At 41.5% G+C, this 14,791-nt stretch overlaps 1 protein-coding gene across 6 annotated transcripts in view; it reads right to left on the bottom strand.

Annotated features, from left to right (window-relative positions):
* Positions 1 to 14,791, bottom strand: part of FSTL4 (follistatin like 4) — a 228,173-nt gene that overhangs the window by 161,563 nt on the left and 51,819 nt on the right. For all 6 annotated transcript variants that reach the window (XM_048319875.1, XM_048319879.1, XM_048319881.1 and 3 more), the window contains one exon: positions 393 to 641. In XM_048319875.1, the coding sequence (XP_048175832.1) occupies positions 393 to 641 (249 nt within the window). The remainder of the gene's footprint in view (positions 1 to 392; positions 642 to 14,791) is intronic.

Raw genomic sequence — 14,791 nt, 5'->3', positions numbered from 1 at the left:
TTTTGTTTCTTAATGGTGCAGCAAAATTTTGTTTATACCATCTACTTTTTCTGAACATCTTTGTCTTGTTCAAAGCCTTTTCAAACGAATTGGATTGTAAAAAGTTACTACACTGGCAGCTGAAAGTACTGAGCAGCACACCTACAGTGCACACAATGCATACAGTGATGTTAATTATTTACCAGTTCCCGGTATGATTACATTTTGCATGGTGATGGCACTCAGGGGCTTAATAGCTGCATAAAACATTGTGTATGTTCTCTGCTGTCCTGGAATAAATCATCCCTGAAAAATTTAGCTGTTAGAAATAAAACATACCATTCAGCCATTTACGAGGATTACGACAAGTGATGAAAGCTCTACAGAAGTATTTATTTTCAACAATGGCCTACCTTTGAAGAAACAGTCCTTGCTGTGGATAATGTAGATTTTCTTCCTCTGCAGACACGAGGCTCGATGCAGCTGACAGTGATTTTCATAGAACCTGCCATCAGATCCACAGACGGGCATGTAGCTGGACTTGCAATCCTCGACACACCTGCATTCAGGCTGGTTCGTGTCCCTGTTCACCACACACTTGCTGCCCCGCCCGCAGTACTTCTTCTCACAGGATGCATGCAGGCCATCCTGTCCATAGAACACTGGGAAGAGCAGAAAATGCCATCGTGAGCCACATTTGCCTCAACAGACCACACGTGGCTGCTGCAGCACCACAGCCCTGACAGGAGCAGAAGCGACAAAGGTTTTGGAGGTAAAAAATGCTCCCCTTTGAACAGCAGCAGCTTGAAGGGAGTGCTCAGATCTGCACTCCCAGACGTCCAGCTCTCCCTTATCACAACACTGAGCATGTGCTCGAAGTGCTTTACTGGAAAGTGGTGGACACATGGCCCTCTGTTCTTTTAGCTCTTCACGATGCTAGAGCCTAGAATAAAACCCAGTGAGAGCACTTTCGTGCTCACACTTTGACTGTGAGTTACATTCAGAAAGCAATTCTGAAACCCTACACTACTCCAGCCACAAAACTCAGCAAAGTGCCCAAGTGCCAGCACTCAGCTCCCGTCCACATTTAGAGTCCAACTCCCACCCTGGGAGTCTAAAGCTTCCACCCGGAAGCGGAGTATCCTCCAAGCTAAAATTCACACAGGTTTCAAGGAAAGCTCAGACAAAAAACTGCTGAAAGCTTTTGAAAAAATAACCCCCAAGAAAGACCATTACTGAAAGGAATGTTACTGAATACAGTGAAGGGAATGTTATGGGAAAATGCTAGTCATTGTAAAAACGACCATCGGTACCTATTCCTACACTCTGAGTAATGACATATAGTGAAAAATAACTTTCTACTACTTTTAAGAATTCACTGGATATGATATTCTGAATATTACTGTGCTATCTGCTGTTTGATACTATTAAAAGGGTAAGGAAGCTGCCATTGTGCTGTAACATTTTCTGCTTATGAAGTTTCCTCATTTAAAGGCTTACGGAGAACATTACTATAATTCACACAGGACAGGGTGCTTCCAAAAAAGCCACTCAGAGCAATAATTAGCATTACACTCAACGAAGAGAGTTTCAGGAAATTAGATTATTCTATGCTAATTGGAGTACACCAAGTTGAGCATTACAAAGCGGAATTGCAAAAGGCATAATTATAGCAGGAATAAGCATTTCCTTGTGCAAAACCCACTGCCAGCCTTGCACAGCCTTCCAACAGCCAGAGACACTGGCTGCCCCTGAGCCAGGGACTCAGTCTGGACCAGCAAGATGGTTTGGAAGCAAATCCCTTTTCTCTACATTTACCACATGCAGGTTTGGCTCTTGGAAAGGTTTTGGTTGTGTCAGCTCTCAGAGGATGTTCAAGTGCAAGCACTACTCCAGATGTGCTGCAGCACTCAGTGGAACACATCCTGCAACAACTGGAGCACCCAGGGCTCTCCCCTTAACAGACTTTTCCAGCAGCCAAACAGTTCAGCATAGGAGCACAGACCAGATCTCATCCATAGCACCTCATCCCATGTAAAAGGAGTGAGGAGCATCAGTACCAGCTACTTCAATCCCATTTTATCATGTTAAATTCCCTGCTAACATCAACACAGCCCCTGCCTGCCCAGCAGTTCATGCCAATATAAAATGCCTCCGTGTTGAAGCTCTGTTTCATCTACTCATGGTCAAGGGGTTAAAGCATGTGCACAGAGACAAGCAAGAGTTTCTAACAAAACCCCATTTTTCCTCCTCCCCAATAAGCCTTTGTTTTTATCACTGTAAATCTAAAAGGGAAAAAAAAGTCTGTTATTGGAGGATTAACTATTTGACTCAATAACTCATTAAAATTCCTCCAACTTGGCAAGCTAAGAAATATTGACTTTTCCTGACTTGTAATAAACTAGAAGGTCAAAGCATCTCTGAGCAGTGCAAAAAGTACAGTCCGTGGAAAGAGTATCTGACTATTCTTTACTTACTTTACTAATTGTTCCAGAAGTTTTGCAAATTATCCTCAGAAATGGAAATTTGTGACCTCAGGGAGATCTGTAAAGGTCATATTTTGTATTAGCGCCTGCTCTAAATCAGAGCAGCCCAAAGCATGAAGACATGAGGAAGCTCTGGTCAAGCATCCTGTTCCTCTCAGTGGCAGGACCTGCATCTGTACAGGCACTCGCCTTTTCCATCTCAATGTGCCTCAAAAGACATATTTTGGAGACTGTTGTTGATATGAGAGCTATTTAAAAATCAAGATTCAGGAGCTATTATTATCTGTATAAATGTAATTGAGGTAAAACTACAGCAAAGACCTTTGTGGGCTGCCTTGATCACTAAAAATTGATCTCTCAGAGCTTGCACCAGCCAAGGACTGTGTCACGCATCTCACTGAAGGTTATTGCTGCCTCCTCATTCAAGGTGGCCTGCTCTGATTTAATGCACCAGGTCACATCTGAGCAGGTGACAGCTGCACCCTGCCCTGACAGCAGCAAAAACGCTCTTAGGAGACTCAAGTATTTTTGGTATTTTGATTTTTAATATAAAATTTGCATAACTGAAGACAAACTTTTTTATTAGAATGGGATTTTTAAGTTTTTTAATGATACATCGAAAATTTGTTAAAGAACCAGCTTATAAAAAAATATAAAATACTTATTCTTTCCTTCATCCATCCTGGTTACTTTGGAAAAACCCCAGAAACCCTGGCTATATTTATGCCTTATCCATTTTGTTCAGAGTTTAATTTACTCTGTGTTCCCGGACAGACAACTCCTGGTTAAACAGATTAGTTTGGTAAGGAGATAAGAAAGATACCCCTCAAACAGCCAGGAAGGAAATATTCAAGTATTCGGGAATCCTGATGTACTTCTCCTAGTCCAAGTCCTCTGAAATCTGTGTGTCTGCAAGCAGAGTGCTAACATGGGTTTTCTTTGCCAGAACCCCGTAATGTTGACAGCAGCTCTTTAATGCAATTATCTTTTGCATAATCCTTTGAAGAAGTGAAGTTCCCCACAAGCTCACTCAGCTGTACCAATGGACCCTCTGCCCAGCAAGGACAGCAACAGGGTGTGAAACAGAACAGAGCAGTGTAAATGGAGAGGAAAGGAAGTGTTTGACTGTACAAGCACTGTTATCTTTATCCAAGTAACTAATTAATCTGGAGCAGCACCAGGAGCCAGGGAAAAGGACTTTCCTTGATTGCATCAAGGTGGATCCCACAGGCAGGACACTGGTGTGCACCTCACAGGCATGAAACATGCCTTCCACTGCTTTTTTTTAGAACTATTAAAAGTATCTGAATTCCTCACTCTTACAAGGATTATCAAAAACAGAAATGGGAAAGGTAATCAAGTGAAACTACCAACTACCTGCACAAAGTATTTATGAGCCCCACTGTACTGCATGGAAAAGGCATAATTTATTCAATTTATTAGTTGCAAAGAAAGTAATTTACATAGGTTAAAAATTTATCATCTTGCAAAACAAGCCACTCTTCAACACTGATTAACTATACTCAACACGGCTAGAGTCTGAGGTGTTACACTGTATTAAAGCCAGAAGGATGGACAGAGGAAGCCCAGTCTCATACATCCATAGACACACTTGACTTTTCAAATTAGCTCCCAGTTGCCCCTGAGAAATTTGGAGTTCCAGTGGAAAACTGACAAGAGTTTGGTACAGGAAGGAAATAACTGAGTTCAGGAATTTCATAAGGCTGGCTAACAGGCTGCCTGCATCTCAAAGACTTTAATGAGGAAATTAAGATGTTCCTGCCACGCTGGAGAATGCACATCCTCTAACGGCTCATTAATTCTTACAGACAAGGACCTCATCTACCTTTTGCACACCACTAAATGTGTTACAGATCAAACTAAGGCTCACGTGCTTTTTTTTCTTCACTCCCAAATACAAACCTATTCCTTACTTCCTCAAAACTCCCAAAGGAAGGTTGGGTTCAGGACAAGTACTGGTTTCACTTAGGACCAACCAGACAAACCCACCACAGATAGCAAACTCAAAAACCAAACAGCTCTATCATATCACTGCTCATTTATAGCAGAAGTGTAAATTACTACCTTTACATGTAAAAAGCAATTTTGCCCTCAAGTAACAGTGAGCTCCAGCAGGCAGCTGGGCATCCAGGTTTATTGCTGAAGGAAGAAGTTTAGACATTACATCAGAGCCAGGGCTAAAACTAGAAATTTTAATTATATATGACTGAAACTGGAAGCTTCTGTACCAAGTCCTTCCAAGGCAATGCTGCACCTTGCAAGTGTTACATTAAAATAAAAATAAAATCAAACTCTATGACAGTGATACACACAGATGTATAGTTCAAGTGTGTATTTACATACATCTATTCACACACAGATTATACACAGCCACACACTTCCCTTGCCAAAACTCATTTTTGCTGATGACACAAAGTCAGATGCTGCAGCACAGCTTCCTAAACCTTCCTTAATAGCACATCTTAAGTAGATCTTGAGTACCTCATGGTTGGAAGCAACCAAAGTTGAGCTGCATATTGAGCCTGGCTTATGATCAGCAAGCAAATTGTGTGCTGCATTTGTTGCTGCTGCCACAATACAATAAGAAAGGAAACAAAGCAGGAATTTCATAATTGTCTGCTCTTGAGCTTCTGGGTTTTTCACTGCATGCCTGACATGAGAGTGGAGAGGCAGAGAAGCCGTGGTAAATCACCTGGGCAAGGCAACAGCAATTTCATTGTCTCTGTTATAAAGCAAAAATGGTGACTTGTCCTGGAGAATAACACAGAGAATAAAATATGTTTCAAGCATATGATTGCTACAGATACAAACTATTTTCTTTCGAGATGCACGAGACAACTCTGTGTGTTTGTGCACATTTTGGAGCAGGATGGAGAGGGACACATCAGCCTTGGAAGAGGAAGACAGAGAATCAATCATTTCACCATATTAAAGGCTCTACATGAAACAAAAGGCAGGATAATACGGAAATCCTCCTCGCAACAAAAGTTAGCAAGACTTCCCACACAGTCATGTGATTTCAGGAGGATTCACAGAGTTTTAAAAAATAAAACCAACCCCAAAAGGAAAGGAAAATAGACTCTGGAAAGAAGGGTTGTGACAAATAGTTGCACCAAGGACACCACAATGAAGGTAACTGCTTAATCTGTCTCTGCAGTTTAATATCAAATGAAAACAAATTGTAGTTGCTCAGCAGAAGCTCAATAACAGCAAGCAGTTATTCTGCAAACAACACCAAGGAAGCACTCAATACTATAGAAAAATTTTCTGTATCAATTTTTACATCTGAAAATGGGAACTAATGTTACCTTCTGTATCGGTTAGAACTCTGAAAACCATTGGAGGTCATATCATGAAAAGGCATTTGAAAATCAGAAGTAACTATGCTATTCTTAGTGTGATTAGCCTAATTTTGCCCCATTTCAAATCCATCTAACCACTATGAGATCAAAAGCTTAATCAAATATTATTTTTGGATGGTATTGTGATCTGCGAGGGTACTAACAGGAAAAAAAGAGACAAAAGACACGTAGAGATGAAAAGATCCAAACTATGTAAAACATACACAGAGATTACTGAGGAAGAAACACCAACCCAGGTATGAGACCATATATATTTAGATCCTTGCCATGAAACTTTACCATGCACAATTTTCCTGATTGTTCTCTTCTCAAAAGAGCTGACAAAGAGGCAATTCATAGAATTGCTCTCTATTAAATGTTTATCTTAATTTATCTTTGATAGGTATTGCACACTGAAGGCAATTTTACTACATTACTCCTGTGCAGCAAGTATAGACACAAATATAAATTTGTGCAGTCCTCATTGGCATCACACCTCTCCCTGCGTTTGTGAGCTGCTTAGCAGGTCCTCACAACCAGCTGGACAAGAAACAGCACAATTTTAGCAGAAGATTAATATATTTCCTGCATTTATCAGAAGGATTAATGTTCAGGGCCAGGCTGGACACTGTTTGGAGCAACCTGGTCTAGTGGAAGGTATACCCAGCCACGGCAGAGGAGTTGGAACAAGACGAGCCTTAAAGTCCCTTGCAACCCAGACCATTCCATGATTCTGTGATTTAATTCAATGTTTCCTTGGGCACCCATATTTCCAGTGCTGTGAGAAACCCAGTGAAGCATAGTAGCAACGTGCTTATGCACGTGCACATGTGCACTCACATGTATTTTACTTGATTGTGGTTTTCATTTTCTCAGTATTCCACAGCCCAAAAAAAGGCTGAAAATTTACAGTCTCAGATCTGGAGGGAATAGATCACATTAATACTTTGGTTCCTTTGGTATGATACTCCATATCAAATGAATAGATTCTTTGGAAGGAAGGCAATAAAATTCCCATGGGTCACTGCTCAAAATCAGTCTTGCTGCCTTTAATCTTGCTCATGAATCTTGTGTCTGTCCCATTTCTTCACTCCTACTCTCAGGACCAGCCCGGCTTCCCTTCCTTGTTTTCAGTGGGCTTTTATCCTTTGTGTCATGTATCTTTATGCTATTCCTTCAGTGAAATTCTTGTGACAGAGACTAGGGGGAGGTTACAACCCAATAATAAAATAACTATAGTTGGCTTGCCTGTTTTCATGTCGATTTCTCCAATTACATTACCAGTGGAGCTCCTGAAGGGAAGCTGAACAGTCTGGATCTTTCCCAGCTGTTAACCATTAAATCTGGCCATGGATGTTGCCTTTGGTTTGCTCCCTGCTCCCCTCTCCTCCTGGACACACAACCCAAGGCTTTCCCCCACAAGATGCTCACACGTCCCCTGGCTCCTCCACCATCACCATGAACCCAGAGACCTTTGCACAGCTGCCCCCAAAGCTCCTTGGAACCAAGCAGAAGTCTCTCGCTTCCACCTACTTTTCAAAATCTGATTCCACAATTTTCACAATTTTACCCTCATTTGGATAATTTCTACTTGGAGGAGGGTGAAATGGATAAACTAAGTGTAGTGAGACATGCTGCAATGGCAGGGAACATGCCTGGCCATCACTTACAACACCTATGTAAAAACATCTGGTAGTATTATCAGTGGTTCAAAACCAAAAGACACCTAGGTCCCATCTGAGGAGCATTCTTCAGTCTCACAGAAATCTCTTCGTTTCTATTTTTTCACTCACTACTTTGTGATAAGACCATTTATCAGAAAATAAATAAATTTTTTTATTGTGTGCCTATTTTACCCTTATATATGCACAAACATAATGTTATTTCAGATTGGATAGATAGACCTTTCTATTTTCCTACTTATTTTCTCATTCAGACATCAGTTTATAATGCTCATTGAGGCCCAAGAACAGAAGCAGAAAGACAGCTCATCACTGTGTTTGTATCAAAAAAAAGAACATTATCCTGATTATCTCTTTTTAATTGGAAGATATTTATAATTAATACCCATTCAGTTTCCTTATTACACTACTCTTGAATTCAGCTCTACATAAATTAAAAAATCATCTGACTTGCACCAAACTGTTCAAATGCCACTGCAGGAGGTTTCACCATGACAGGTTAGAACCCTCCATTAGTGTCACCACAGTGTCAGCACTTCCAGAAGCATTTCCTTTTCTTTAAGAGGTGCATATCACACACTTCAACCTTACAAATGAAGTCATGTTCTTGATGAACATCTTTAAAGCTTTGTTTAAACTCAGCCCAAAGCTGTATTAAGAGGTAGAAACATGAGATAGAAAAGGATGGAGGTTGGCAGTGGCTACAAGCTCAATATAAAGTAATTAAATCACAGGATCACAGAATGGTTCAGGTTGGAACCGACCTTAAAGCTCATCTTGTTCTAACCTCCTGCCATGTGCAGGGACACCTTCCACTAGGCAATGTTGCTCCAAGCCCCATCCAGCCTGGCCTTGAACACTTCCAAGGATGGGGCAGACACAGCTTCTGTGGGCAACTAGTGTCAGGGCCTCAGCATGCTCACAGGGAAGATTTTTTTCCAAGTATCTAATCTAAATCTGCCCTCCTTGCTTGATCCCATCACTGGAGTAAGGTAGACCATACTATGAAGGGGGAAAAAAATCTTTAGGATGGTAATTTCAAAGAACAACTCAGGTCTATTGAGAAAATGAATCTATAGAGTCTTTTACTGTCACTTCCTTCTCCTGCCCCTTCATCCCAAGCAGATTAATTTACAAGGGTAAAAGCTTCCAGATGGAATCTATCAATAGTTGCATCTATGTACAACTTGCAACACTTCTGTCATTTACTACTACACATAAAGGAAGGCAGACAGCTCTGCGTGAAAATTAGGGACTGGATTCACTTTGTGAGTCTGTTTCTGAGAACTGATGCCTTTCTGTAGAAGTTGACATTTGCTGGAAATAAAAGGGGACAAAATATTAAAGCTATTTAGTTGTAATGGGATTTGTATTAGTGCAGGTGTTTTGTGTTTGGGTGGTTTTTTCTCCTGGGTAAAGCAAAACTTGTATTTTACTCATGGACACTTTCCTTGACTGAGGAGCAGCCCCAGCAAAAGGATTAGTGCCCCTCCTGCATCACACCTAAATCAGCATAAACCTCCAGCTTGAAACATTTGAGGCTGCACAGTGTCTTTTCACATTTTTTTCCCCAAGACATTTCATTTACGTTTTCCCAACTAGATGCCTTAGAGCCTCACCGATTATGAGTGCCGGAGCGTTACCATATAGCCCAAGTGTGAGGCAGGAGCCAAATAGGTCCATTATGGGGAGAATAACAATCACACAAATACTGAAGAAAGATGTTTTATATCTGCATTGGGACACAGAAGAAAGGATATCTTATAAAATAGTTTTCCTAGAATCATAGAATGGTTTGGGTTGAAACGGACCTTAAAGATCATCTTGTTACAACCCCCCTGTCATGGGCAGGGACACCTTCCACCGGACCGGGTTGCTCCAAGCCACATCCAGCCTGGCCTTAAACACTTCCAGGGATGGTGCAAGGCCGACATGTGAGGCACACTGCTGGCAGCATGTCCAGGACTGCATCCCACCTTGGGATTGCCTTTAAAAATTAGTAAGAACAGGATGTGCCTTTACAATGTTCTCTATATACATTATGCAGTGCTTGTCTGTTATGGTTCATAAAAACTCAGGAACAAAACACATTTGAATGATAGCAAATCCAAACAAACTCAACATCTTCCAATGGGACAGTCATGAAGACAAATGTACATATTGCACTGAGACTGCAGATAACCCTAAAATGAACCCAGTTCTGCTCAATGGTGGCATCTGCTCAGCAACTCAAAGGTTGTTCTCAGATCATTGCTCAAGCCAAGCCATGGAGCAAAAGCTGCACTCAGGTGTGTGCATGGCTGGGCAGAGCAAGTTGCTTTTAATTGCAATGTTACCAACGTATATTAAAAAAATACGAACATCCCCCCCAAATTCCTGACTCCAGACGTGCCCCAGCAGTTCCCCTTGCTCTAGCACAAGAGACTGCAGTGTTCCAGGGTTTAATTCAGTGCTGGTCAGTGAGCGTGAGCAGGAAATGCTCCAGGAGCTTGAAACCAGACCGAAACATCTCCACAGGCCAACACCGATCAATAACAATTTGCAATCCTCTTTCCCATTCTCTGTTATTGTTAATGAATTTCTGTTCCAAGACTAAGAAATAAGGAGAAACACTATTTTTAAAGCAACTGCATGCATGTCTTGTGCACCTAGTGCTACTTTTGTAATTCTCCACTTGTTTAATTTTCTATTTGTTGTCTAATCCAGCACGCCATAAAACTCCAGGACACCGGTATTTTGTGGACACACCATTTTCTTTAACTCCATCTGAAGACAATGTTAACACATGGAAACCTTCATCTCATATAGGATAAACCCCTTGAGTCTGTCAGCAAGTGCCCGTCAGACCTAACAGCCATTGTTAATACCCAGGCTTTTGAGGCTCTCTCCCCAGGGCAAATCTATTTCTCACCCCCTCCCTGAGAATTTCACTTTTGCATCAATAATGGAAATTACCCTGACTGTGATTAAAGATTTATCTCCTCTGAATATGAGATTTCAAGATCACTTCCTACTCCTGAAGTAAATAGCCCAGTACACCTTCACAGTCTTTTCCCAGTCCTGCCACATCACCCCAACCTGCACCAAGCAGTGTTAAGTATATGCATCAACATCTTAAACTCCTAAATTCAACAAAAAGACATCTTTTTTATCCCCACTTACCCTCCAGCAGTTACTTTTCCCTGTGCTCTTCTACAAAGGACAGCAGAATTAATGCCATTTCTCCTGCATTACAAACCTTTTACTCTCTCTGTATTTGCTCTGTGCTGAAGAAAGCATTTTGAAGTGCATTTACCTGATGGAAGAGTTACTGGCTACCAAAACTACTGAAAGGATAACACAGTAAGATGAAAAAAAACTACTAAAAAGCTATTTTGAAAGTGAAAAGCCTTTAAACTTCATATAATGTTAAAACTGGCTCTGAAGGTATCAGTGCAGAAATGGAGCATTAGTACCAAAATGCTAAGATTAGCTGATTTTTTTTTTTATTGTTAGGAGTAGAATATATCACTGGTTTTTCAGGTTGAGACTCACAATCTAAAAAGAAAAATTAAGAGGAGATAAAAAAATACATAAAAATCCATAACTGATTAGGGGTTTCTGCAATGGCTGTATTTTTGTTTCAAACAGTTTTAATTTAATCAGAATTTTCTTAGTTTGTACAGCTGGGCATCTGGTTTGGGAAATTACCCAGGAGGGCAGAGCCCCTTCCCCTCACTCCACAATGAGCTTTTTCCTTTCCATGGCATCGGTGCTCATCCACAGCCATGCAAAGAGTCCATCCAGGATTTATCCTGCTGCCAAACAAAGACAGCAGCCTGAGGAGTGTGGGAGCACTCCTCAGTCACCCACACCAGGAAAGCGTGGGGAGAGCTGGATCTGAAAGGGTCGATGTAAAATAAGAGTACATGTATTCACTCCCTTCCCTTTGAAAGTGCTCTGTACACTGAATAAAAATGAGCAACAACTGATAAAATCAACTGAACACTGTTTCCCTTCAAATACAAAGGTACCAAAAGAAAACAAGAGGGTCACATTTAATAGCAGAAGAGGAAAAGCTTGGGATAAAAAGCTGGAATTAGGAGCAATCATCAGTCATCAACATCAGAGTACACTGGGCAAAGGCAGCATTATGGGGCTTTTTATTCCTTTAAGAAAGGGAACAGAACAAAAGGCATTTTGGTGCAGGGCATGTTGTTGGGCTGATCCACATGGATATGGCACAACTACACCAAGAGAGGAGCACAAGGTGAGCACAGACACCTGGGAGCTCAAGACAGTGGTTACATCTGAACACAGGTGAGATGGTGAATGCCATGAAAACCCCAGAAAACCAGTGGCACCAGTTCAAAGAGGAGAGATGAGATGCCTGGCACGAGCCAAGAACAGGTAGGCACCATATTTTTGATAGGACACTGGAACTGGGCTTTTCTACCAGCTTATAGTTCAAGCTCCTTCCTTGATGCCTTAGAAAAATGAAGTAAATCTCCTCATTGTAAAAAGGGGGGACAATTCAAGAAACTCCGTGGTCTGTCACTCCAGTCTCTGTCATTGCCACTTGTCCCTTTGGATCAGCACACAGAGCTCTCAGGCAGCTTGGAGGGAACAAGGCAATGATGAATCAGACCAAAAGAAAGGAAAGAGGGGCAGTGTTTCCACCAATCTCTTTGGATGACTGACCAGAAAGGAAAAAAGCAGTGAGAGTCACTACATTTGACTCTACAGGAGTAAAGGCAATAAATAAATACATACATACATACATACATACATACAAATAGTAAATAGGAACATCCTATGCCAAGGACACAGCTCTTTTCCATAAGCACATAGAGCTCAAGTGATGAATTTATCAGCAGAGAAACAGCTGGTACTGCCCTTTGACAACACACCCAGGTCCCCCCACTCTGCAGATCCCATCCGGGACCTGCCAATGCCTCCCCGCCAGTCTGGCGTGCTGGAATATTCTGCAGCTCAGTACAGCAGTACAAGAGCCCAAAGCTTGCAAAAGAAATACACGAGCAGCATGGCAGGGATGACTGGAAATGCCTGGGGAAAAAAGTTCACTTCCAAAAACATTTGCTTTAGAGACAAAAATTGTGTTTGATCCCCTCCTGCCTGGCTCTTCCCATCACACCATGGCTTGGAAAAGGCTGACAGTTCCCATCTATGGCGGGGCAGTGCGTCCCCATGTGTGGCTCCATCAGACCCACTGCAGCACAAAACTACTTCAACCCATTCATAACAGAACATCACATCCAGCAGCCAAAATCCAGCTGGCATTTTGTGCTCACAGTAAATAGGATTACTGGCAGCAATGAAAAGTGAAGTCCTCTGCTGAACAACACACTGGGGATGGCAGCTGCTTTCCAGCCTTGGACTGTAAATACCACCTTGCCAAAGCTTTCTGTACTAATGGGGCCTATTTTCTCTATAGGAAAGGAAAAGGCAGGAGAGAATTCAATTTTTATGCTTCCGAGTCTCCTATTGATGTGCATGTGTTCAGCTGCTCCTGTTCCCATTAACACCCAGCATGTGAGATTCAAACAACTTCAGAGCTGCTACAAGCTGAGGTTTTTCACGATATAGAACTCATGTTAAAAAAAAAAAAAAAGGGAAAAAGGTGTTATTTGAAAATTTTCTGCACTAAATAATGTAGCACAGCTTTGACTTAAAAACTTGCATTTCTCAATGGAAATATTTGTGTCTACCTAATGGACAAACCAGAGCTGCCAACTATTAATTTTCATAATCCTCACTGACACCAATGGGAGCTGCCTTTGCAGAGCAGGTCCCCACAGGGATCCTGGAGGGTGATTTACCGACTCCAACATGACCTGCAGGCGCTAAATCACTGCCTCCAGGTTACTCAGGTGGAAGAACATGCACAGTGCCCATTTGGGGGAGAAAGAGGTCTGAGACTGTCAATAAAAAAAAACCCCCTTGGGTCTCACAGTGAAATAGAGTGAATGACCAGCTGGCAAGGAGGGGAGAGGGGATGAAAAAGGAAAATGAGAAAAAGGCAAATTGCTCTCTGTGTGATGGCAGGAGTGATCCTGAACTGCAGTCAAGTTTCCCAAAGTTCACTGAGTTAAAGTCTTATTTGCCTCAACAATGCCCACTTTAGTGGCTAAAACATATAAAACAATTAAAAATTACAACATCTCTTCCCATGTAAATGTCTCTCCATTAGAAACAGGGCTTGGATTCACAGGGATGGAGTTCAGGGGTGAGGAGAACGACCATTTTTCTTGGATATTTTATGTCAAAACCCCAGTGTGTGTCCCTGATCAGCAAGGAAAGGCACAATGTGGGACAGGAGACAGCTTTGTGGGTTTGAATTCCCTTATGAGACGAGAGCTACTGGGCCCCAAAAGCTGTCCAAAACTTCCTCCTGCTGGATTTGTTACACACATTTGTACTGGCAATTCCAGTTGAATTTATACTGAAATATTGCTGTGGGCGTAGATACCATTGTGTGAGGTGCAAATGTATCTAACACAATCAGTAGCAAATACGGATGGGAGTATGAAAGAATCATAATTCAATACTCTTAAAGCAAATACTGTTTTTTGAGAGGAAAACCAAGGATCTCATTTCTTGCCTTCCTGGGCATCTCTCCCAGCACAACTATTCCACATGTGCAAATTAAAAAAAAAAAAAGCCTGAAAGTCTTGGAAGGCATAAATTGGGATACAGAAAAAAACCTGCCAACACCGAGTTTTGTACCAGAGGGTCCAAAGGGAGTCCATAGCAGGGACATCACAGAATGCATTAAATCTCAATTAGATCATAGCACACAACAAAGCACAGAACGTTCCTATCGTATTTGCTCACCCAAGGATTAAGGGATTTTCTTCAGAGAGGTCTGTGCTCACAAAGCATCTTGGGGACCACATGGCTCTTGGCAGGGAAAAGAAGGCACCCCTCTCTCCTCTCTTAATGAACTGCACCCATTAAATGGTCTCATAACAGTATTTTACATGTATGTGTGCCAGTGACAGACTGCAGCTGTGAAGAGACACGGCTCAATACTTTGGAAATGCTTCCACAGTACTTTTGGTAAGTATATCTTATTGGTGACTGTCTGTATATGCCAAAATGTCAAAAATAGAAGCGTGGAAAGAAAAAGAAGAAAACAGGAGGATAAGGAAAATATTAAAGGAAATGAAACTTTGATGGCATACTTCAGATTTTAAACATTACTCTAATAAGGTAATGTTCTAGCCACTTTTAAAGCAATGAGGCAACATCATGAAGTCATTATTTGTAAAAGTGTTCATTA

The sequence above is a fragment of the Corvus hawaiiensis genome, chromosome 15 (genome assembly GCF_020740725.1).
Source record: "Corvus hawaiiensis isolate bCorHaw1 chromosome 15, bCorHaw1.pri.cur, whole genome shotgun sequence".
Taxonomy (NCBI): Eukaryota; Metazoa; Chordata; class Aves; order Passeriformes; family Corvidae; genus Corvus; species Corvus hawaiiensis.
The sequence above is the reverse complement of the archived record's forward strand: the minus strand, read 5'-3'. Positions and strand labels throughout refer to the sequence as shown.